The sequence below is a fragment of the Sebastes fasciatus genome, chromosome 3, assembly GCF_043250625.1.
Source record: "Sebastes fasciatus isolate fSebFas1 chromosome 3, fSebFas1.pri, whole genome shotgun sequence".
NCBI classification, from domain to species: domain Eukaryota; kingdom Metazoa; phylum Chordata; class Actinopteri; order Perciformes; family Sebastidae; genus Sebastes; species Sebastes fasciatus.
Genome location: NC_133797.1, coordinates 3,520,724 through 3,539,184, shown reverse-complemented (window position 1 = coordinate 3,539,184; position 18,461 = coordinate 3,520,724). Strand labels below are relative to the sequence as shown.

General features: G+C 40.0%; 1 protein-coding gene across 1 annotated transcript; it reads left to right on the top strand.

Moving 5' to 3' along the window:
• The first annotated feature begins 506 nt into the window (after positions 1–506).
• On the top strand, positions 507–14,102 carry LOC141765117 (NACHT, LRR and PYD domains-containing protein 3-like). The gene is made up of 10 exons (XM_074631053.1): positions 507–551; positions 686–750; positions 3,907–5,533; positions 7,103–7,447; positions 8,393–8,560; positions 8,658–8,828; positions 9,033–9,248; positions 10,075–10,248; positions 10,473–10,646; positions 13,493–14,102. Exons 3-10 carry the CDS (start codon positions 3,924–3,926, stop codon positions 13,506–13,508), a joined length of 2,874 nt encoding a protein of 957 aa, XP_074487154.1. The 5' UTR covers positions 507–551; positions 686–750; positions 3,907–3,923; the 3' UTR covers positions 13,509–14,102.
• The last annotated feature ends 4,359 nt before the right edge of the window (positions 14,103–18,461 follow it).

Genomic DNA, 18,461 nt, shown 5'->3' with positions numbered 1-18,461 from the left:
CACATGACCGGAGCACAGCCAATAGGAACGCTCTCTCTCCCTCTCTGAAATGACCTGATTAAAAGATTTTTTAAAGCCTGAAAACAGAGCAGAAGTCACATTTATACATTTATCTCAGAACACTTGAATTACAATATGCTGAAAGGTTATTATGGAATTTTTTGCCCAATGATGCCAAAGATATACTGCCTACTGCAGCTTTAACAGGGTTGGAAATTAACTTTTTTGTCCACCTGCAACTGTGGCTTATGGATTCCAAAATCTGCCAGTCTCTCTATAGATCACCATTGTTTTTGGCTGGTGAGTGAAGCAAATGTAGCAGAAACTTTTATATTTTACCAGCATTCAACTGGTGGCTGGTGCTAGTTTCCAACCCTGGCTTTAATCTGGTCTTGCCCATTAGTTGAGCATTCAGCAGCGTCATGGCCAGCAGTGACCAGAGGGGGGCAGCACAGAGACAAGTCCTGTTGAAGTCTATGCGAGTAGACTATACTGGCACTCCAGGCACACCCACCATGAAACCCTCCATGACAGACACCCATCTCCCTGAGGTTAGTTACCGTCAGCTAGTAACCATGGTTACAGCCGTTATTACACCGCTGCCCGGGTACTGGACTACTGAAGGATGTAACTAGTTACTTCTGGCTCCTCTTTCGTTGACTTGTTGTCTTTGACATGTCCATAGTGGACCCGTTACCGTCTCGTCTCCCTGTCTGTCTGCAGAGGAAGGTCCACCACTCGGCTGTTGTGGTAAGTACAGTACGTTACACCAAGTAGTCGCTTAATATAGTTAACTAACGTAACGCCATCAGCAGCTAACGCTACTCTACTACTGTAGCAGCTAACGTCAGCTATCAACGGTAGCTAGCTCAACTTTACACACTAACTGTAAGCTGCTAACGTAGCAGCAGCTCTCAGGAAATGCCTGATAACTGCTTTCGTTTTCTTCAAAGTAGGTTAAAGTAGATTAAAGCAGGTTAAACATGACACAGTAAGTTTAGTCGAGCATCACAACTTGTAACGTTACAACTTGTATCACTGAACATCACTGCGACGTTAAATAAGACATCATTTATTACATAATGATGTCAAACTATAAAGGTGTCAAACTGAAATCTCATTTAGCCCCCCTCCCCCCCGTTGAACAAACAGCAGTGTGAGAAACGACCTGCTCCATCATTTGAGTCACTTTGACCCAGAAACACATTTGAGTTTTCTGTCTGACTGTACAGAGGAAAGTCTCAGTTTTATGGCAATGCCAAGATTATCTATCTACGCCAAATATTCGATGAGATATGCTCTTTCAAAGTTCGACTGTCATCAAATACAATTTTTTGAGAAAAAGGGCATTAAAGATAATAATTCATATTCAGCCATTTTTCACATGGATAAAAACACATTTATTAAGACTCAACTCTAAATGAACACAATATTTCTTGGTCAAAAGTGACACCCAACATTTCATAATGTAGCCTACACATACCTTCATGCATACATGTGCACGTGGCCACGTGCACGTGGATGACCACAAGCAGTAGAGTAGATAGGGCTTAGAAGCCCATGTAGAAAAGAATCCAAAATGTATGGAATAAAATTGATAAAATATAAACAAATATATACTGTACATATGATATAATATATAGTATATACTGTATGTGTCTTCCAAGTAGGTTAAAGTAGGTTAAACATGACAGTAAGTTTATTCGAGCATCACAACTTGTAACGTTACAACTTGTATCTCTGAACATCACTGCGACCTAAAATAAGAGGTCAGTTATCAAATAATGCTGTTAAACTGAACTGTCATTCCCCCCGCCCTGTTGAACAAACAGCAGTGAGAAACAAGTCCCAATATGAAGAGTAGCCTAAGAATGACTTTTGGAAATTTCATTGTTTGAATATGCTGTATGTTTTATACATAACCTGATTCACACTCCAGTAAATCCTCTGTTTTACCATAAAGTGTGTTTGTATTCAAGCCACCAAACTAACTTTAACTTTCCACTTCTGCCATACGTTTGAAATGTATTGCAGGGTTAATGAAACAATGATGTTGCAATGCTGCTGACCAGGGTAGTGATATTAAAGTAAGGATAAATGCCTGTAAATATGTCTCTCATTGATTTAGTTATCTGTATGCTTTATGCAAAGATGAAGTTTCATGATCTGTGTTTTGCACTTAGCAGAGAATTTATTATTTAAAGGTCCCATATCGTGCTAATTTTCAGGTTCATAATTGTATTTTGTGTTTCTAATAGAACATGTTTACATGCTGCAATGTTAAAAAAGCCTTTATTTTCCTCACACTGTCTGCTTAAATATACCTGTATTTATCCTCTGTCTGAAACGCTCTGTTTTAGTGCATTTCAACGGAATTGCAATGGAATTGCGTTGCTAGGCAACAGTTTGGGTCCATGTTTACTTCCTGTCAGCTGATGTTATTTACATACACTGCAACAGGAAATAAACTGGGACACATTTAGAATGTTTACATTTAAAACCATGTAATGGTCTAAATATTGTACATTTGTGACATCACAAATGGACAGAAATCCTAATGGCTTGTTTCAAAAGCACAATTTCTGAATACGGGCTGTGGGTATTTCTCCGTATATCGAGCGTTTTTGATAGTTTAACAGTATTTATATAGCAACTAAACCATCTTTATAATGTAAAAGACCTGAAAATCTCACTTTTTACAATATGGGACCTTTAAAGATAAGAATTGAATAAGTCAGTTTGGCTACATTTAGAGTTTTGCACAGTGAGACGTTGTGGAAGCTGAGCCAAATCAATCCTAAAAGGCTGTGATACTCTTTATGGACCAAAAGCATATATGTCATGGTTGGCTGTGATTGTGCAGGGATCCACTAGTTCAAATTAATCTTCTGCTGTGTTTAACGGTTGATAAATGATGTGGCAACATGCAATACAATTTAGGCTAATCTTGTTGTTTATTCAAGTAAGGGAAAAGTCACAACACTGGTTTTGTCAATGGAAATATATTTAAATATACTGGGAGGTGAGTTTGGGTTGAATGCAACTAGTTTTCACTCAGAACACTTGAATTACAATATACTGAAAGGTTATATGGAATTTTTGCACAAAAAATATTCTGCCTACTGCCACTTTACTCTAGCATCAAACCACTATTGTCTATGTAAAGATATAGTGGAGTAATATCTACCTGAGCAGAGAAGGAAGTCGTTCTCCCTCTGTGTGTGTTGTGATCTGAGCTTCCCTGTTCTTTGTTTACATAGCTGAGCCGGCCACGTGTTCATTTTAGTGCATGCGAGTCTCTCTGTTGTGCCCCACTGGCTAGCTAATGGCCGCCGATGCACTGCTCTCATACGGCGGTTACCACTGATAGCGCCGTCCCGACCCACAGAGTCGTCGTGGGACTGTAGCCCCACCCACTGGTTTCCCCCCCAGGCAAGGCCTATTGAAGGAGGCTGGGTCACGTGTCATCAACGCGTCATATCTTTGGGGGTATAACACATGTGCAGTAAAATCTGGTCTATACTCGCTGAAATTGAGCCAATCGCAACGCATGACCGCAGCTCCAGTTACACTGCGCATGTGTTATACTCCATAACCCAAGATCCATGTCCGCACGTGTGCCAGCCTCCTTCCATAGGCCTTGCCCCCAGGTTAACACTGTTAGCTCTGACAGCACTGCTGCTGTTGTTTGCACTGTTAGCTGCTTGCCACCGGCTCAGCTGTCTACATGTTGGGAACCATATGGAGGCAATAGATATGCTCTGAATTCTGTATTGAGCACCTTTAACCTCCTCATTTGATAACAAATAAGATTCTTGCAGCCAAGACAACTGTTGCTGTGTTGTGTAGCTGAACATTAAGTTATAACGTTTGTGTTTTACAATCACCATCTTCACATCTTTTCAGGAACCACTGGCTCTGTGATGGGTCTCCAAAATTATCTGAAAACCACACTGAAGAACAAATATCAGAAACTGGATGAAGCATACTCTGAAAACTCATTGCTTCCTCCAAGACTTTGCCATCGGCCTCTCGAGCACTACCCATTATCTAATTTGCACCAGCATGAGTTAAGATATGTTGACAACTCTGACCTCCATACTTGGCTTCTTTTTGAAACCGTGCCGCTCACAGATATTTTATCGTGCGACTGCAAACACAAGAGCAGCAAAAGAACAGTCATCACTTTAGGAGTGTGTGGAGTTGGAAAAACCACAACGGTGCAGAGTTGTGCTCTCGAGTGGGCCAAAGGGAAAGGGTACCACAACATCCAGCTCCTGTTTCCTCTCACGTTCTGGGAGTTAAATTTGATAAAACGCAAATTGAGCCTAATTGAACTTCTCCAGATGTTTTACCCTGAATTGAAGGAGCTTGACATTTCCAGCCTGAATGAAAACAACGTGTGGTTTGTCCTCGACGGACTGGATGAGTATCATCTCTCACTGAACTTCAGCTGTCCAACTGTGAGTGATGTTACTGAGGTTTCCACTGTGGATACTCTAGTGACCAATCTGATCAGGGGGACTTTACTTCCCAATGCTCATATATGGATAACAACCCGATTTTCAGCGGCAACACAAATCCCTGATTGCTATTTGCTTAAAGAGACTGAGGTTCAAGGGTTCAGTGATGAACAGAAGGAGCAGCACTTCAGGACGGTTATCAGAAATGATGATCTGGCCAACAAAGCCATCGACCATGTGAAAATATCAAGGAGTCTGAACTTCCTTTGTCAGATTCCTCCAATCTGCACCATCATGGCAAATGTGTTGAAGGATCATCTAAAATCACATGATGGGTTCAAAATCAATCCCCTGAATTTAACCCAGATTTACACAAATCTGGTCAAAGCATCAAACTCAGACATTGTCGCCAAGCTAAAAAAGCTCGCCCTGCTTCATATAGGAGAGGGTAATGTATTGTATGAGCTTGATCTTCTAGAGAGTGACATAAGTGTTGAGGAAGCGTCAACTTTCTCCAAAGAGTGCCCACTTGTGTTGAGAGAAGAGAAGGGGCTGCATAACACCACCGTGTTTCGCTTTGGTCACTCAAGCATTCAGGAGTTCTTTGCTGCGTCTGCTAAACTGGACAATATTGAAAGAGGTCGTATCTGGTCTAACCGTTGTCGTTTTCTGGTGGACAACGCGCTGCAGAGTGCTGAGGGAAAATCGGATGTCTTTCTTCGCTTCATCTTTGGCCTCATTAAGGAACGCGGCATGTTGGAGCCCACTGATCCGCTGTTTGAGTATACCAAGAAGAAGATCCTGGAGAACATTCTGTCTTACAGCGCTGTGGGTCTGTTCCACTGTCTGAGGGAGTACGACAGCCAGGCTTTACTGACTGAAGTCAAGTTCTTTCTGAAGTTTGGCTTCTCTCCAATCCATGGTTTCTCACAAATGCACTGGAACTTCATGTTGCAAAGGACGTTCAATTTTGAAGGGATTAGAGATAGTTTTGAGATGCCAGTGTCCACGAGATGTGATGAAAGACTCCTCAGGCAGCTACCCGCTATTTTAAAATCCAGGAAAGCCATGTAAGTTTGCACTCATTGGATTCAGCCTCAGTCATCCATATACATACATTCCATAAATATTTGGACATTAGTTTTGTTGTGTTGGCTATCTGTTCCAGCAGAATTCATTTGAAAATAAGTGCTTGAAAGGTCCACCCTACCCAAATCAGCAAAAAATATATTTTTAATTTCCATCATATTTGGGTGGTGGCAAAAGTATTGGGAGGTACCGCTTAGGTACAGTACCAATACAAGTAACTGTGATTTGGGCTTACTGGCCCTTTAAGTTGACTGCAACACTCCATAGGCTGCTTGGAGATGAACTGCGCCTCGCCTGGAAAACAGACGAGATCAGGCGGCAGATCAGATCAGGTTTCCAGCAGTTTCCAGCAGCCTTGACTGAATTTACAGGAAGTCACAAATGAAGTCACAGAAGTAGTTACATCCTGTTTGATCCGATCTGTAGGCTACTACTTTACGTAGTTTGCTGATCACGTTCAGATTTATTTATATTTGTTTGTAAATATACATATAGGCCTATGTGGAAATGTGTGTGTATTTGGCATTGTATTCTATCCTTTATTCTTTTTATGTCTGCCTTGATTTGTAATTGCTGCTCCTTTTGATATATGCTATATTATTATTATTATTATTATTATTATTATTATTATCAGTCACACAAGATATGCTTGTTAACAGATTAAACCTTCATTGCACAACTAGTAGTGCAATCGAGTACTAAACAGCCTATTACAATTAGGCCTACACAGAAAATTAGTATTCTCTACAAAACGTGGCATTTGTTGTCAAAACTAAGAGCCAATCAGCACTTTGATCAAGCATCAGCCAGCCGTTTCTCATAATGTCCTGGGTCTTGCAATCGGTGGAGAGTAAGTGTGGCGCGTGGCTCTAAAAACTGCGGCCGCCTCGATCCCGTGAGGTCATCTTTGCCCACGTTTGCATGACGTCAGAGCAAGTCGGGATCAAGTCGGACACAAAGTGTCACCAGCCGTGTCGAGCCCAGCGGTGTCCCCAGGGCGGGGCTCGGCCCACGTAAAAGGCGGCAGTGGTCTGCAGCGATGTCTGCAACCCACCCGACCCGTCTTGAAACACGGACCAAGGAGTCTAAGGTATGCGCGAGTCAGAGGGTGCAAGCAAAACTCCGTGGCGCAATGAAAGTGAGGGCCGACGTGCGCCGGCTGCGGTGGGATCCCGGCACCGCGGGATCGGGCGCACCACCGGCCCGTCTCGCCCGCACCGCCGGGGAGGTAGAGCGTGAACACGTGCGATAGGACCTGAAAGATGGTGACGAGAGGTTAACGTCATGCTGTATCGGTATCGGTTCATCCCTAGTCATTGTTACATTTATATCTTCATTCATTTTTATATGAGCTGGAAGACAGTCCCAAAACAAAAGAAAACGTGTCAGTGTTCATATTCTTGCGCTAGGAACAAATCAGTAATACGAGGTGAAAATTAATTTGCTATTATATGCTACAATTTGTGTCGTGTGTATTGTTTATTAAAGGCTAAGGCTGTTTTTTTTTATATCAATGACAACAAATCTCATTAAGTCCCTTCTCCTGGCAGGCTGCGATTCTGTAACCTGACAGATAAGTGTTGTTCAGCCTTAGCAGCAGTCCTGAGCACAAAAGAGTCCTACCTGAGAGAGCTGGACCTGGGATACAACAGCATCAGTGACAATGGAGTCAGGGAACTTGTGGAGGGGCTGAGCGATCAAAACTGCAGTCTGAAAACAGTGAAGTTGCAAGCCTGTGGGATGACCTCGCACGCCTGTAAATACCTGGCCACGGCCCTGAGACAGTCCCCAAAACTCCAAGAGTTGGATCTCCGCATGAACGAAATAGGAGATGACGGACTGAGACATCTTGCAAATGGTTTGGGATCTCCTGAATGCCAGTTAGAAACACTCAAGTAAGTGTTGGGGGGAGGAACTTACAAGTCCCCTCCCTTTTCTTGATATGAAATTGATATCAAAACAATGAAAATGTTCCTTATTTTACTAGCGTAACATGTTTTTTTTGCACACAAAATGAAACTATTTGTAACAGTTGAAAGAAAAAGTTTATATCAAAAGAATTGCATAATTGGGGCCCAAACAAAGCAATCTCGAAATTTAGCAGCTCAAACTAAATAGAGAGGCGAAGTCCTGCCCCGTCCGGTGGACCACCATGGGACCTGTTTCAGAAAAAAAATATGAACGGTTGTCAACAGCGAGGGGCAAATATCATATATCATATAGCATGACGCATTAATCACACGTATCATGTTTGTCAATTTAAAACATTATTTTGCAAGTCAAGAAAGTCTCAAAACTGTGAAAATACGTAATTACAAAGGCGACACACCCAAAAGTCACATAGTGACGTCTCTCTCGCTTAAGCTACGATGACTGTGTTTCGTACTGGGATGAACTCACTATCTTACTAATTTTTTCTCTTTCCGGCTGATAAAAAGACCAGGAGTCGCTGGATAAAACACATCAGGTCAGATAACGTTTAATTTGTACCTGGAACAAGTTAGCTAGCTAGTGTTGGTGACGTATATTGTGCGAGATGAGAGATGTAGTTCACTGAGCGGTTTCACACAAAACTATATGATACCCAGACAAACTGCAAAATTATCTTTTAAATTGACAAACATCGTGATTCATGTGGCAGTTAAATCAGGATCAAAAAAATATGTCTCGCCATTGACTACTGTTCATATTTTTTTCAGAAATAAGGTCCCATGGGGTCCACTGGAAGGGGAGGAACTTCGCCTCTCTATGAGATGATTATAGACAGGTTCTTTTTATTATTATTGAATTGTTCTATACATTAAGCATTTCTGTTATGTTGTTGTGTCATTTTTTTGTAGACTATCACAGTGCAACATTGAGCACAAGGGCTGCTGTTGTCTGGCCTCAGCTCTGCAGAAGAACCCCGGCAGCCTGAAAGAGTTGGATCTGAGCATCAACATGGTCGGAGACAAGGGGGCCAACGAGCTCTTTAAGAAATGTGATATATCGCAGCTAACAAAGCTGGAGTGAGCATGACCTTATAGAAATGCATTCAGCTTCATGCTTGTCAACATAAATGAATAGATATCAATAATCCAGTAACTTATTGTGTCTCTTTGGCAGGATGTACCACTGTGGCCTCACTGTGTTAAGCTGCGGAAGTATCGGGGAAGCTCTGAAGTTTGAAAACAGCACTCTGGTAGAGCTCAATCTGAGCAGCAACAACTTGAGAGACGCAGGGTTTGCGCTCATCTGCCAAGGCATGTACGCATGGTGTAGTCTGGAAAAACTCAAGTAAGCATGCATTGCTCTTTGATTTCTCCTTTGATTACTCATTGACTGAAATAAAAATGCTAGGATAGAAGAATAACATTTTTCACTGCTATCTTCAGCATGTTCAAATGATTGTAAGAATGTTTTTTTCTGCATTATTCAATGCTCACGTAGTGATAACTTAATATCCCTAAACCACTGATTAAAATGCTTATTTCCCTTCAGTGTTTCAAGATGTGGAATCACTGGTACGGGTTGCAATTATTTGGCGAAGGTGCTGTGTTCAGTCTCCCAGCTCTACAGCGGGATGATGCGAAAAACAGACTGGCAGGCAGTGGAGCTGAAAGACATCGACCTCAGCATGAACTGCTTCAGAGACAACGGAGTCAAAGAAATCGCAGCTGGACTGACGAATCCATACAGCCATCTGAAAACTCTCAAGTAAATCTTTCTCATAAATGTAATTCTTAAATTACACAAATGTTATGTGAGAAAAGAGGTCAGCAACCTGCGGCTCCGGAGCCACATGCGCCTTACTTTAGCCCCTCTCCAGTGGCTCCCTGTGGATTTTTAACTGTTTTTTTGTTTACATTTTCGTTTTTATGAATCATTGTTGTAGGTCTATTGTATGACAGAGTATTAGGGCCACATTGAGGGGGAAAAAAAATCTGAAATTCAGAGAATAAAGTCATAATATTATAAAGTAGTAATTTTACGTGTTATTTTCTTTTTTTCTCGTTAAGTTATGACTTTATTCTCGTAATATTACACCTTTTTTTTTGTTAAGTTATTACTTTATTCTTGGAATATTGCTACTTTTTTCTTGTAAAGTTATGACTTTAATCTTGTAATATTACGACTTTTTTCTCGTAAAGTTATGACTTTAATCTCGTAATATTACGACTTTTTTTCTCGTAGAGTTATGACTTTATTCTCGCAATATTGCGACTTTTTTTCTCATTAAGTTATGACTTTATTCTCGTAATATTATGACTTTATTCTTGAAATCTCAGATATTTTTTCCCTCATTGTTGCCCTAATACTCCGTAGTACATTTGCTCTTTGGCCCTCACTGCATTAGACTTATATACTATATACTTAGACTATAAACTGTGTTACCTTCATCACAATGATCAAATGTTTTGCGGCTCCAGACAGATTTTCTTTTTTTTTTTTGTTGCTTAAAATGGCTCTTTTGATAGTAAAGGTTGCTGACCCCTGTTTTAGAAGAACAGTATGATATAATGTGATTTATGTTCCGTTTCAGCCTGAGTCACTGCAGCCTGACTGATGCCTGTTGTGCAGAGCTCGCGTCAGGACTTTCGTCAAAGGAGAGTGTCGTTAGCGAGCTGGACCTGTCGGGCAATGACATTCGGGATAAGGGAGTGAAGAAACTCTGTGTGGGACTCAGAAGCCCTCAAAGTAAACTTGAGAAGTTGTCGTAAGTTCTTTTTTTTTCATTACTTCTTAAAGAATTGGCACAGTGTTTCCAAATATTTAAGGTTTTATTCCTCTAAAACACGTTTAATAAAACGGTAACATATTTTAACATATTGTACAATTTAGTAAGGTTATCTCCAAATATGTCTTTGCAGCCTCAGTGGTGTACATATTGTAGGGTTACAGTGAGCTGGTATCATCTCAAGTACTGACGTTTCTCTCCAGACTGAGGAGCTGTGGTCTGAGCTCGAGGAGCATTCAGTTCCTGACCGCCGCCCTGAAGTCAAACCCCCAATATCTGGCAGAGCTGCATCTGATGGGCAACAATCTGGAAGACTCAGCAATCAGAGTGCTTGTGGAACTGACGAAGAACCAGAAATACTGCTTACATACCATAGAGTGAGTACTGATATTGATGATTTTCCTATCAGGTCTGAAAAGACTAGTACAGTTCTGACTGCATGAAGTGTTACTCATTTGGCTGCCAATAGATTCAAATATTTAATTATTAAATTTCATTTTGCACATTTTTTATCTGTTCCAAATGTACCTAAAAGGGAGATTTGTTAAGTATGTAATACTCTTCTCAACATGGGAGTGGACAAATATGCTGCTTTATGCAAATGTATGAATATATTTATTATTGGAAATCAACACAAAACAATGACAAATATTGTCCAGAAACCCTCACAGGTACTCTATTTAGCATTCAACAATATGTTCAAATCATAACATGTCAAACTGCAGCCCAACAGGCAACAACAGCTGTCAGTGTGTTAGTGTGCTGACTTGACTATGACTTGCCCCAAACTGCATGTGATTATCATAAAGTGGGCATGTCTGTAAAGGGGAGACTCGTGGGTACCCGTAGAACCCATTTACATTCACTGATCTGGAGGTCAGAGGACAAGGGACACCTTTGAAAATGGCCATGCCAGTTTTTCCTCGTCAAAAGTTAGCGTAAGTTTGGATCGTTATTTAGCCTCCTTCGCGGCAAGCTAGTATGACATGGTTGGTACCGATGGATTCCTTATGTTTTTTAGTTTCATATACCAGTATCTTTACTCTAGCTTTGAGCGAACTTCCGAAAGATCGATATCGCAAGTTGCGTTAGTGCGTTAAAGAAATTAGTGGCGATAAAACTAATTTGCGTTAACGCGTTATTAATCGCGTTAACTTTGACAGCTGTAGTTACTCACTTTCAGACTTAAAGGTCCATATCATGCTCATTTTCAGGTTCATACTTGTATTTTGTGTTTCTACTAGAATATGTTTACATGCTGTATTGTTAAAAAAAATCTTTATTTTCCTCACACTGTCTGAATATACCTGTATTCACACTCTGTCTGAAACGCTCCGTTTTAATGCATTTCAACAGAATTGCAACGGAATTGCGTTTCTAGGCAACAGTTTGGGTCCATGTTTACTTCCTGTCAGCTGATGTTATTTACATACACTGCAACAGGAAATAAACTAGGACAGTGGTTCTCAAACTTTACCAGTACCACCTCAGAAAATATTGGTCTCTCCAAGTCCCACCATTATGACCGATGTTTAAATACAGTAGCGTGGGCCTACCCTATTCAGCAATGCACAGTTCACGCAGGAGGCAAATTTATTCCTATTAAGAATAATACTTATTGTTGACTTTTGTCAGCCACGCTGTACAAAGGGGGAGCACTAGAACTGGCACCTAAACTCTTCCACACAACTCTCATACTACGCAAGGGGCAGCCTCTCACACTAGGCCTGCACCATATGAGGAACATCTGCAATGTGCGATAACACCGTTCAATATTGCGATGACGATATAACTTGGGATAAATAAACAAATATTGTGTGCATATTAGTTATACATATACTGTATTTTAAATATAACTAGGCTAAATGTTGTTTCTAGAGCAGCAACAGTAATGTTTATAACAGCAAAGCCACCATATAAACTCCTTCATATCTCACTGGAAACAATCTAAATTGTTAATAAAATAAATCATATTCCTGACATGAAAATACTGAGTGAAGTTTATAAAGACTGAAGAACACAGACTTCAATCAGTATCAGTCTTTCTTCCTGTCCTCCTGTCCTCCTCCCTCTGCTGCAGCTAACATCAGGGCTGATAGAGGGAAGAGAGGCTGCTTTGTTTCAGCCAGCTGATGAGTTTACTAGTAAGATATGTGACAAACTAACCTTAACAGTCAGACTACACAGTCTACTGCCAGCTTTAGTTTCAGTCTTGTGTAGCCGAGGGTTTATGATACTTTATGAAGATAATAAGTTAATAACACTGAGGCTCATAATCTGCAGCGCATCACCGCTTCACGCCTTCCGTTCCTTAACAATAAACTCTCCGGACACTGAACACTGGATCACTGTTCACTAGAGGGAACTAAAGTCAGTCACAACTCAGCTAAATAACTTACACGTGTTTACCGTTAGCTGTTAGCCGCCGAGCTAACGCACTGTGCATGTCTAAAGCGGCAGTGGATGAGAGACTGCCTACAGAGCAGATTGAAACGTTGCTTTACTTTAGCCGTTTCATCCTGTTTATGCTTGTTGAACAGGTGTAATGATAAAGTATCTTGGCTTTACACTTGCAAAGTTTTATTGAACTTACAGTAACAAGTAGTTGTAACTGTCTCCACCACGGCCTCTCTGATCAGCTGTTCACAGACTGACTGACTGTGTGTTGATGTGAGTGGAAAGCTCCGACAGTGCATCAGAGGAGAGGCTGAAGTGTTAACCATCCCTAAATATAATGATTTTTTTGATTCATCGCGTTCCACAGTCTTTTGCGATGTGTTCATCGTGCATGTTCATATCACGATGGCGATGAAATTACGATTTATGGGTCAGCCCTATTTCTTATTAATTTTTAAGAAATGTTTCAGAGATTCCTCCGCGTACCACTACAGAGAGCAGCTCACAGTACCACAGTTTGAGAACCACTGAACTAGGACACATTTAGAATGTTTACGTTTAAAACCGTGAAATGGTCTAAATATTGTATATTTGTGACATCACAAATGGACAGAAATCCTAACGGCTTGTTTCAATTGCACGATTTCTGAATACGGGCTGTGTGTATTTTTCCGTATATTGAGCGTTTTTATAGTTTAACAGTATTTATATAGCACTTAAAACCTGCTTTATAAATAAAAGACATGAAAATCACATTTTTTACATTATGGGACCTTTAATCCCAGAAGCATTCATGTACCCTGTTTTCATATTTCTTATCTTTCAGTGCATCAGCAGATTGAGGAGACCGAAGGAAAACAGACATAAGGACGGATACATGCAGCTCAAACTGGCTCACATTTGTGAGACCGTATGTATACATCAACTCCATGGTTGGAAGGTCCTTGTATTTCAGTGCATATTGTAGCAACGTCACGTGCTTTATCTACACTGTTTAAAGAATATTTTCAGAAAAGATGTTATATACCCAAAATGTGTCTTAAAGCCAAAAATCTGTTGGCAATTCAAAGATGTGTTTCTGGTTTATTTTTTATTTCTACTTTGTATGATTTTTTGTTTTTTATGCAGTGCCTTTGTTCTAAACTACATGTGTTTTCTAAGGTTGCAGTTCACAGCACTACGAAGTTCGGATAATCTTTGAAAAGTGAGAAGGAAATGTATGATGTTGTTTGAAATAATATATCTCTTAAAATATGTGCCTACGGTGTTCTACAGTATTTTTTGTTGTTGTATTATTATTATGTTAGTACAGGCACAAATACTACATGACACTAATACATGATACTAGGATGGGGTGAATGTTGTTCCATTGTGCTTGGCCTCTGAGACCTTTACACACCAAGGGCATGACGAATAAATGACACAAAAATCCGAAATACTCGTCTGTGAATATTTTATGTCTAGGGCTTTTATTGTGAAAGGTAGAACGGAAGGAGTGGCTCTGGTCTGGGATCGTGTCTAGAAGGGATCCCGCAAACTGAGAAATCTCGCGAAATCCATGGAGCCACGAGAAGCATTGTAGTTTAAGCATGGCCAACTCTGCCAGAGAATTTTAGTTTGCGCTTGTGCCTTTTCAGAGGCCTGAATCAAGTGGCCATGCGGAAGAGCTTCGCGGTTTGCGGGCTCCCTTCTAGACACGACCTGACCGTATGTCCGTCCGTCCGTCCCATTCTTGTGAACGTGATATCTCAGAAACGTCTTGAGCAAATTTCTTCAAATTTTGCACAAACGTCCACTTGGACTAAAGGATGAAGTGATTGGATTTTGGTGGTCAAAGTTCAAAGTTCAAGGTCACTGTGACCTTAAATAAACTGGGACACATTTAGAATGTTTATGTTTAAAACTGAAATGGTCTAAATATTGTATATTTGTGACATCACAAATGGACAGAAATCCTAACGGCTTGTTTCAAACGCACAATTTGTGAATACGGGCTGCGTGTATTTCTACGTATATTGGGCGTTTTGATACTTTCACAGTATTTATAAGGCACTTGAACCTGCTTTATGATATAAAAGACATGGAAATTTCACTTTTACAATATGGGACCTTTTAAAGTTTTGATCTGCCCACCCAGAAGATATATCCTGGACAATCACAGGGATTGCAGAGATCAAGGGAGACAGAGTCAGTGTTCAGCTCTTGAATGCTGTTATTCTTTTAATCAAGAATGTTACAATTTGCCAAATGCATGATTTCTAATTTTGCATTTTTGATGTTAGCTTTGCATTGTGAGAGCTTAACACACAGAATTGTATTAAACATGGCCTTAGTGTTATCAAAGATGATGGAATTGTGTTAATGATACACATCCTAGCTTAAAGGTCCCAATTTGTAAAAGGTAAGATTTTCATGTCATTTATATTATAAAGCAGGTTTAACTGCTTTATAAATACTATAAAACTATCAAAATGCTCAATATACAGGGATATATACACAGCCCGTATTCAGAAATTGTGCTTTTGAAACAAGCCGTTAGGATTTCTGTCTATTTGTGATGTCACAAATATACAATATTTAAACCATTACACGGTTTTAAACGTAAACATTCTAAATGTGTCCCAGTTTATTTCCTGTTGCAGTGTATGTTAATGACATCAGCTGACAGGAAGTAAACATGGATCCAAACTGTTGCCAGGCAACGCAATTCTGTTGCAATTCCGTTGAAATGCACTAAAACGGAGCGGTGAATACAGGTATATTCAGGCAGACATTATGAGGAAAATAATTTTTTTTTTTTAACATTACAGCATGTAAACATGTTCTAGTAGAAACACAAAATACAAGTATAAACCTGAAAATGAGCACGATATGGGACCTTTAAAGGCAGTGGAATAAAAGTCTAACTAAGGCAAACGAATATGGTTATACTGTATAGGCACACTATATTAATTGTTCCTTTGACAAAAAAAAAAAATTTTAGTAGAGATCAGAGTCCTCAGTGGGATTAAAGTTGGTATCAGCCAGTCTCTGTGAGTGATTGGCTTTTAGGGAGATTTATGATGGCCTATGGTGGAGGGAATGGTTATTTGAATGGTACTACCAGCTCACTCTGGAGAGTGATTGGTCTGTCCATCTTGCTGCCTCCTGGATGTCGTGAAGGGTCACAGGTGTTTTGGTTAGTGGCCATGTAGGAGAAAAGGGATCTTCTTATCTCGATCATGGCTGTTTGCGGGATGTTGTAAATCCAAAGTCTTGTTGGCTTACATTCATGGGGGGTTGAAGGAAGAGCTGGTATCTTGAAAGACATTTCCTACACCTATAACTTGATGAATTGTTTTAGTGGAAGAACCCTTTGATGACTTTTATATCTGCACACCTGATGGGTAAATAAAGTGTCCCGTGTGTCCCAGAACATCACAGGCAGCGCAACATAGAAAACCCCCTCACACTAGATAGTAGTAATATCAGCATGTATTATAATCCTGCTTTTTGACGGTCTGATGGAGCCAACAGAACCACATCATCTGCAAAGAGCAGAGACGCAATTCTGAGGTCCCCAAACCGGACACTCGCCTCCCCCCGGCTGCGTCTTGAGATCCTGTCCATGAAAATCACAAACAGGATCGTGGAAAAGGAACAACCCTGGCGGAGGCCAACACCCACTGGAAACGTGTTTGACTTTGTGCCGAGTATACGGACACAGCTCTCACTTTGGTTATACAGGTCCTATTCCTCACATTTTATTCACAGTTTTGAAATATACAGCATTTAAGTAAATGTTTGGCTCTTTTGTTATTTTTCTTCTACCATATCGTTTTTAGTTATGTCACTTGCAAAAAACATATGTTGAAAGCTTATTTTTTGGCCTATCAGATGATGCTAGTATTAGCTGTCTGAAGTTTAGTTGGTAGCTAGTACAGGAGTTCAAACCCACCGTGAAGTCACTGCGTGAATGTTTACTCAAGTGGCAGCTGGTCAGAAACCCTTTTTTGCCAAATTCTATATCTCAGTAATTTATGAAAAGATTATTTTACAAATGTTTTTTTTCTCAAAGCAATGTGTGAACAAGTGACATTGTAAATATAAGGTGTTCAAATTCAGACAGTGCATTTTTCAATTTCAATTATATATTTTTTTTATCCCAGAACAAGGTGTCCCATCCGTCCCGGGGAGGCAGAATTTTGAGAAAATGCACTCCTTGTACGCTTAAAGATCCCATATCGTGCTCATTTTCAGGTTCATACTTGTATTTTGTGTTTCTAATAGAACATGTTTACATGCTATAATGTTAAAAAAAACTAATTTTCCTCATCCTGTCTGTCTGACTATACCTGTATTTACCCTCTGTCTGAAATGCTCTGTTTTAGTGCATTTCAATGGAATTGCAACGGAATTGCGTTGCTAGGCAACAGTTTGGGTCCATGTTTACTTCCTGTCAGCTGATGTTATTCACATACACTGCAACAGGAAATTAACTGGGACACATTTAGAATGTTTACGTTTAAAACCGTCTAAATATTGTACATTTGTGACATCACAAATGGACAGAAATCCTAACGGCTTGTTCAAACGCACAATTTCTGAATACAGGCTGTGTGTGTTTCTCTGTATATTGAGCGTTTTGATAGTTTAACAGTATTTATATAGCACTTAAACCTGCTTTATAATGTAAAAGACCTGAAAATCTCCCTTTTTACAATATAGGACCTTTAACAAAATTATGCTTTCATGTTTGGGTTTGGCTCAAAAAAACATGATAAATTGTCAGCAGACACCTGTATCTGTTCAGGGATCAAATGATTTTTATTACTGTTCAAGCAGTCTGTGAGTCACTGAAGGTTATTTGATGTCCCAACCGACCCCGCTCTCCCCTTTACTGAGAAAGCTTGAGAATTGTGTCAATACTTTATTAACCATTGTTTTCCACCTGCAAAAGAGCATGGAAAAAAAAGACGCTGCATACCCATAGATCACCTTACACCTGTTTTAGATTTTCTTTTCACTGAAATGTTATCTGTGTAACAAAATTATATATTTTTCATCCAAAGCCATCCATCTGTCATAAAGTCACACAGTCAGAGGCTTTCTATCAGATCTATTTGTATGTAACTAATAAACTGTGAGTAGCAGAGGTCACACAAGCTGTAATTCCCCAGTTATTAACTGATAATAAAGTTATCAATACAATACAGTTCAAACAGGGATTTCCTGCAATATAAGTCAACAAAGGCTTTTTGGTGACTATTATATGTCTACTATCGCCACCTTGTGGACATGTGGTAACAGCACATACTCAAGTACAGTGTCGTAGGACTGTGATGACTTTTATGTCTAAAATCCAAAACCAGTTTGTAAAAAAGAACATTAATCTCCCAAAGTGAGAGGAGCACAAGTCAAAGCCTGATGTGAAAATGAATCTACATTACACAGGTATTCTAACCTTAAACCTTTATAACATTCGTCAACTTAAGATATAATTTACAAAATATCTTACCACTCATCAACTATAAACCGAGGACTCAAACTCTCCATTTTGTAATGAAACTGTGTGTTAGGTAGGTAAGGGGCTCTGGGAGATAACTTTCATAGAACAATCAATCCAGAACTAGTGTACCAGTTGTTAGTAGTGATTTTTTTTTACCTCTGCATTTAGCCCATAACCCTAAGTATTTTTTAGGAGCAGTGGGCTGCTGTAAAGCGCCCGGGGAGCAACTTGGGGTTCGGTGTCTTGCTCAAGGACACTTTGACATGCAGACCGCAGGAGCCAGTAACAACCCCCGTAACAACTATAC

Excerpts from the sequence above, each read along its gene's own strand:
- LOC141765117 (XM_074631053.1), top strand. The coding sequence starts at position 3,924 with ATGGGTCTCCAAAATTATCTGAAAACCACACTGAAGAACAAATATCAG. Across the intron at positions 8,561-8,657 it reads TCGCAGCTAACAAAGCTGGA|GATGTACCACTGTGGCCTCA; the intron begins GTGAGCATGACC and ends TCTCTTTGGCAG. Across the intron at positions 9,249-10,074 it reads AGCCATCTGAAAACTCTCAA|CCTGAGTCACTGCAGCCTGA; the intron begins GTAAATCTTTCT and ends GTTCCGTTTCAG.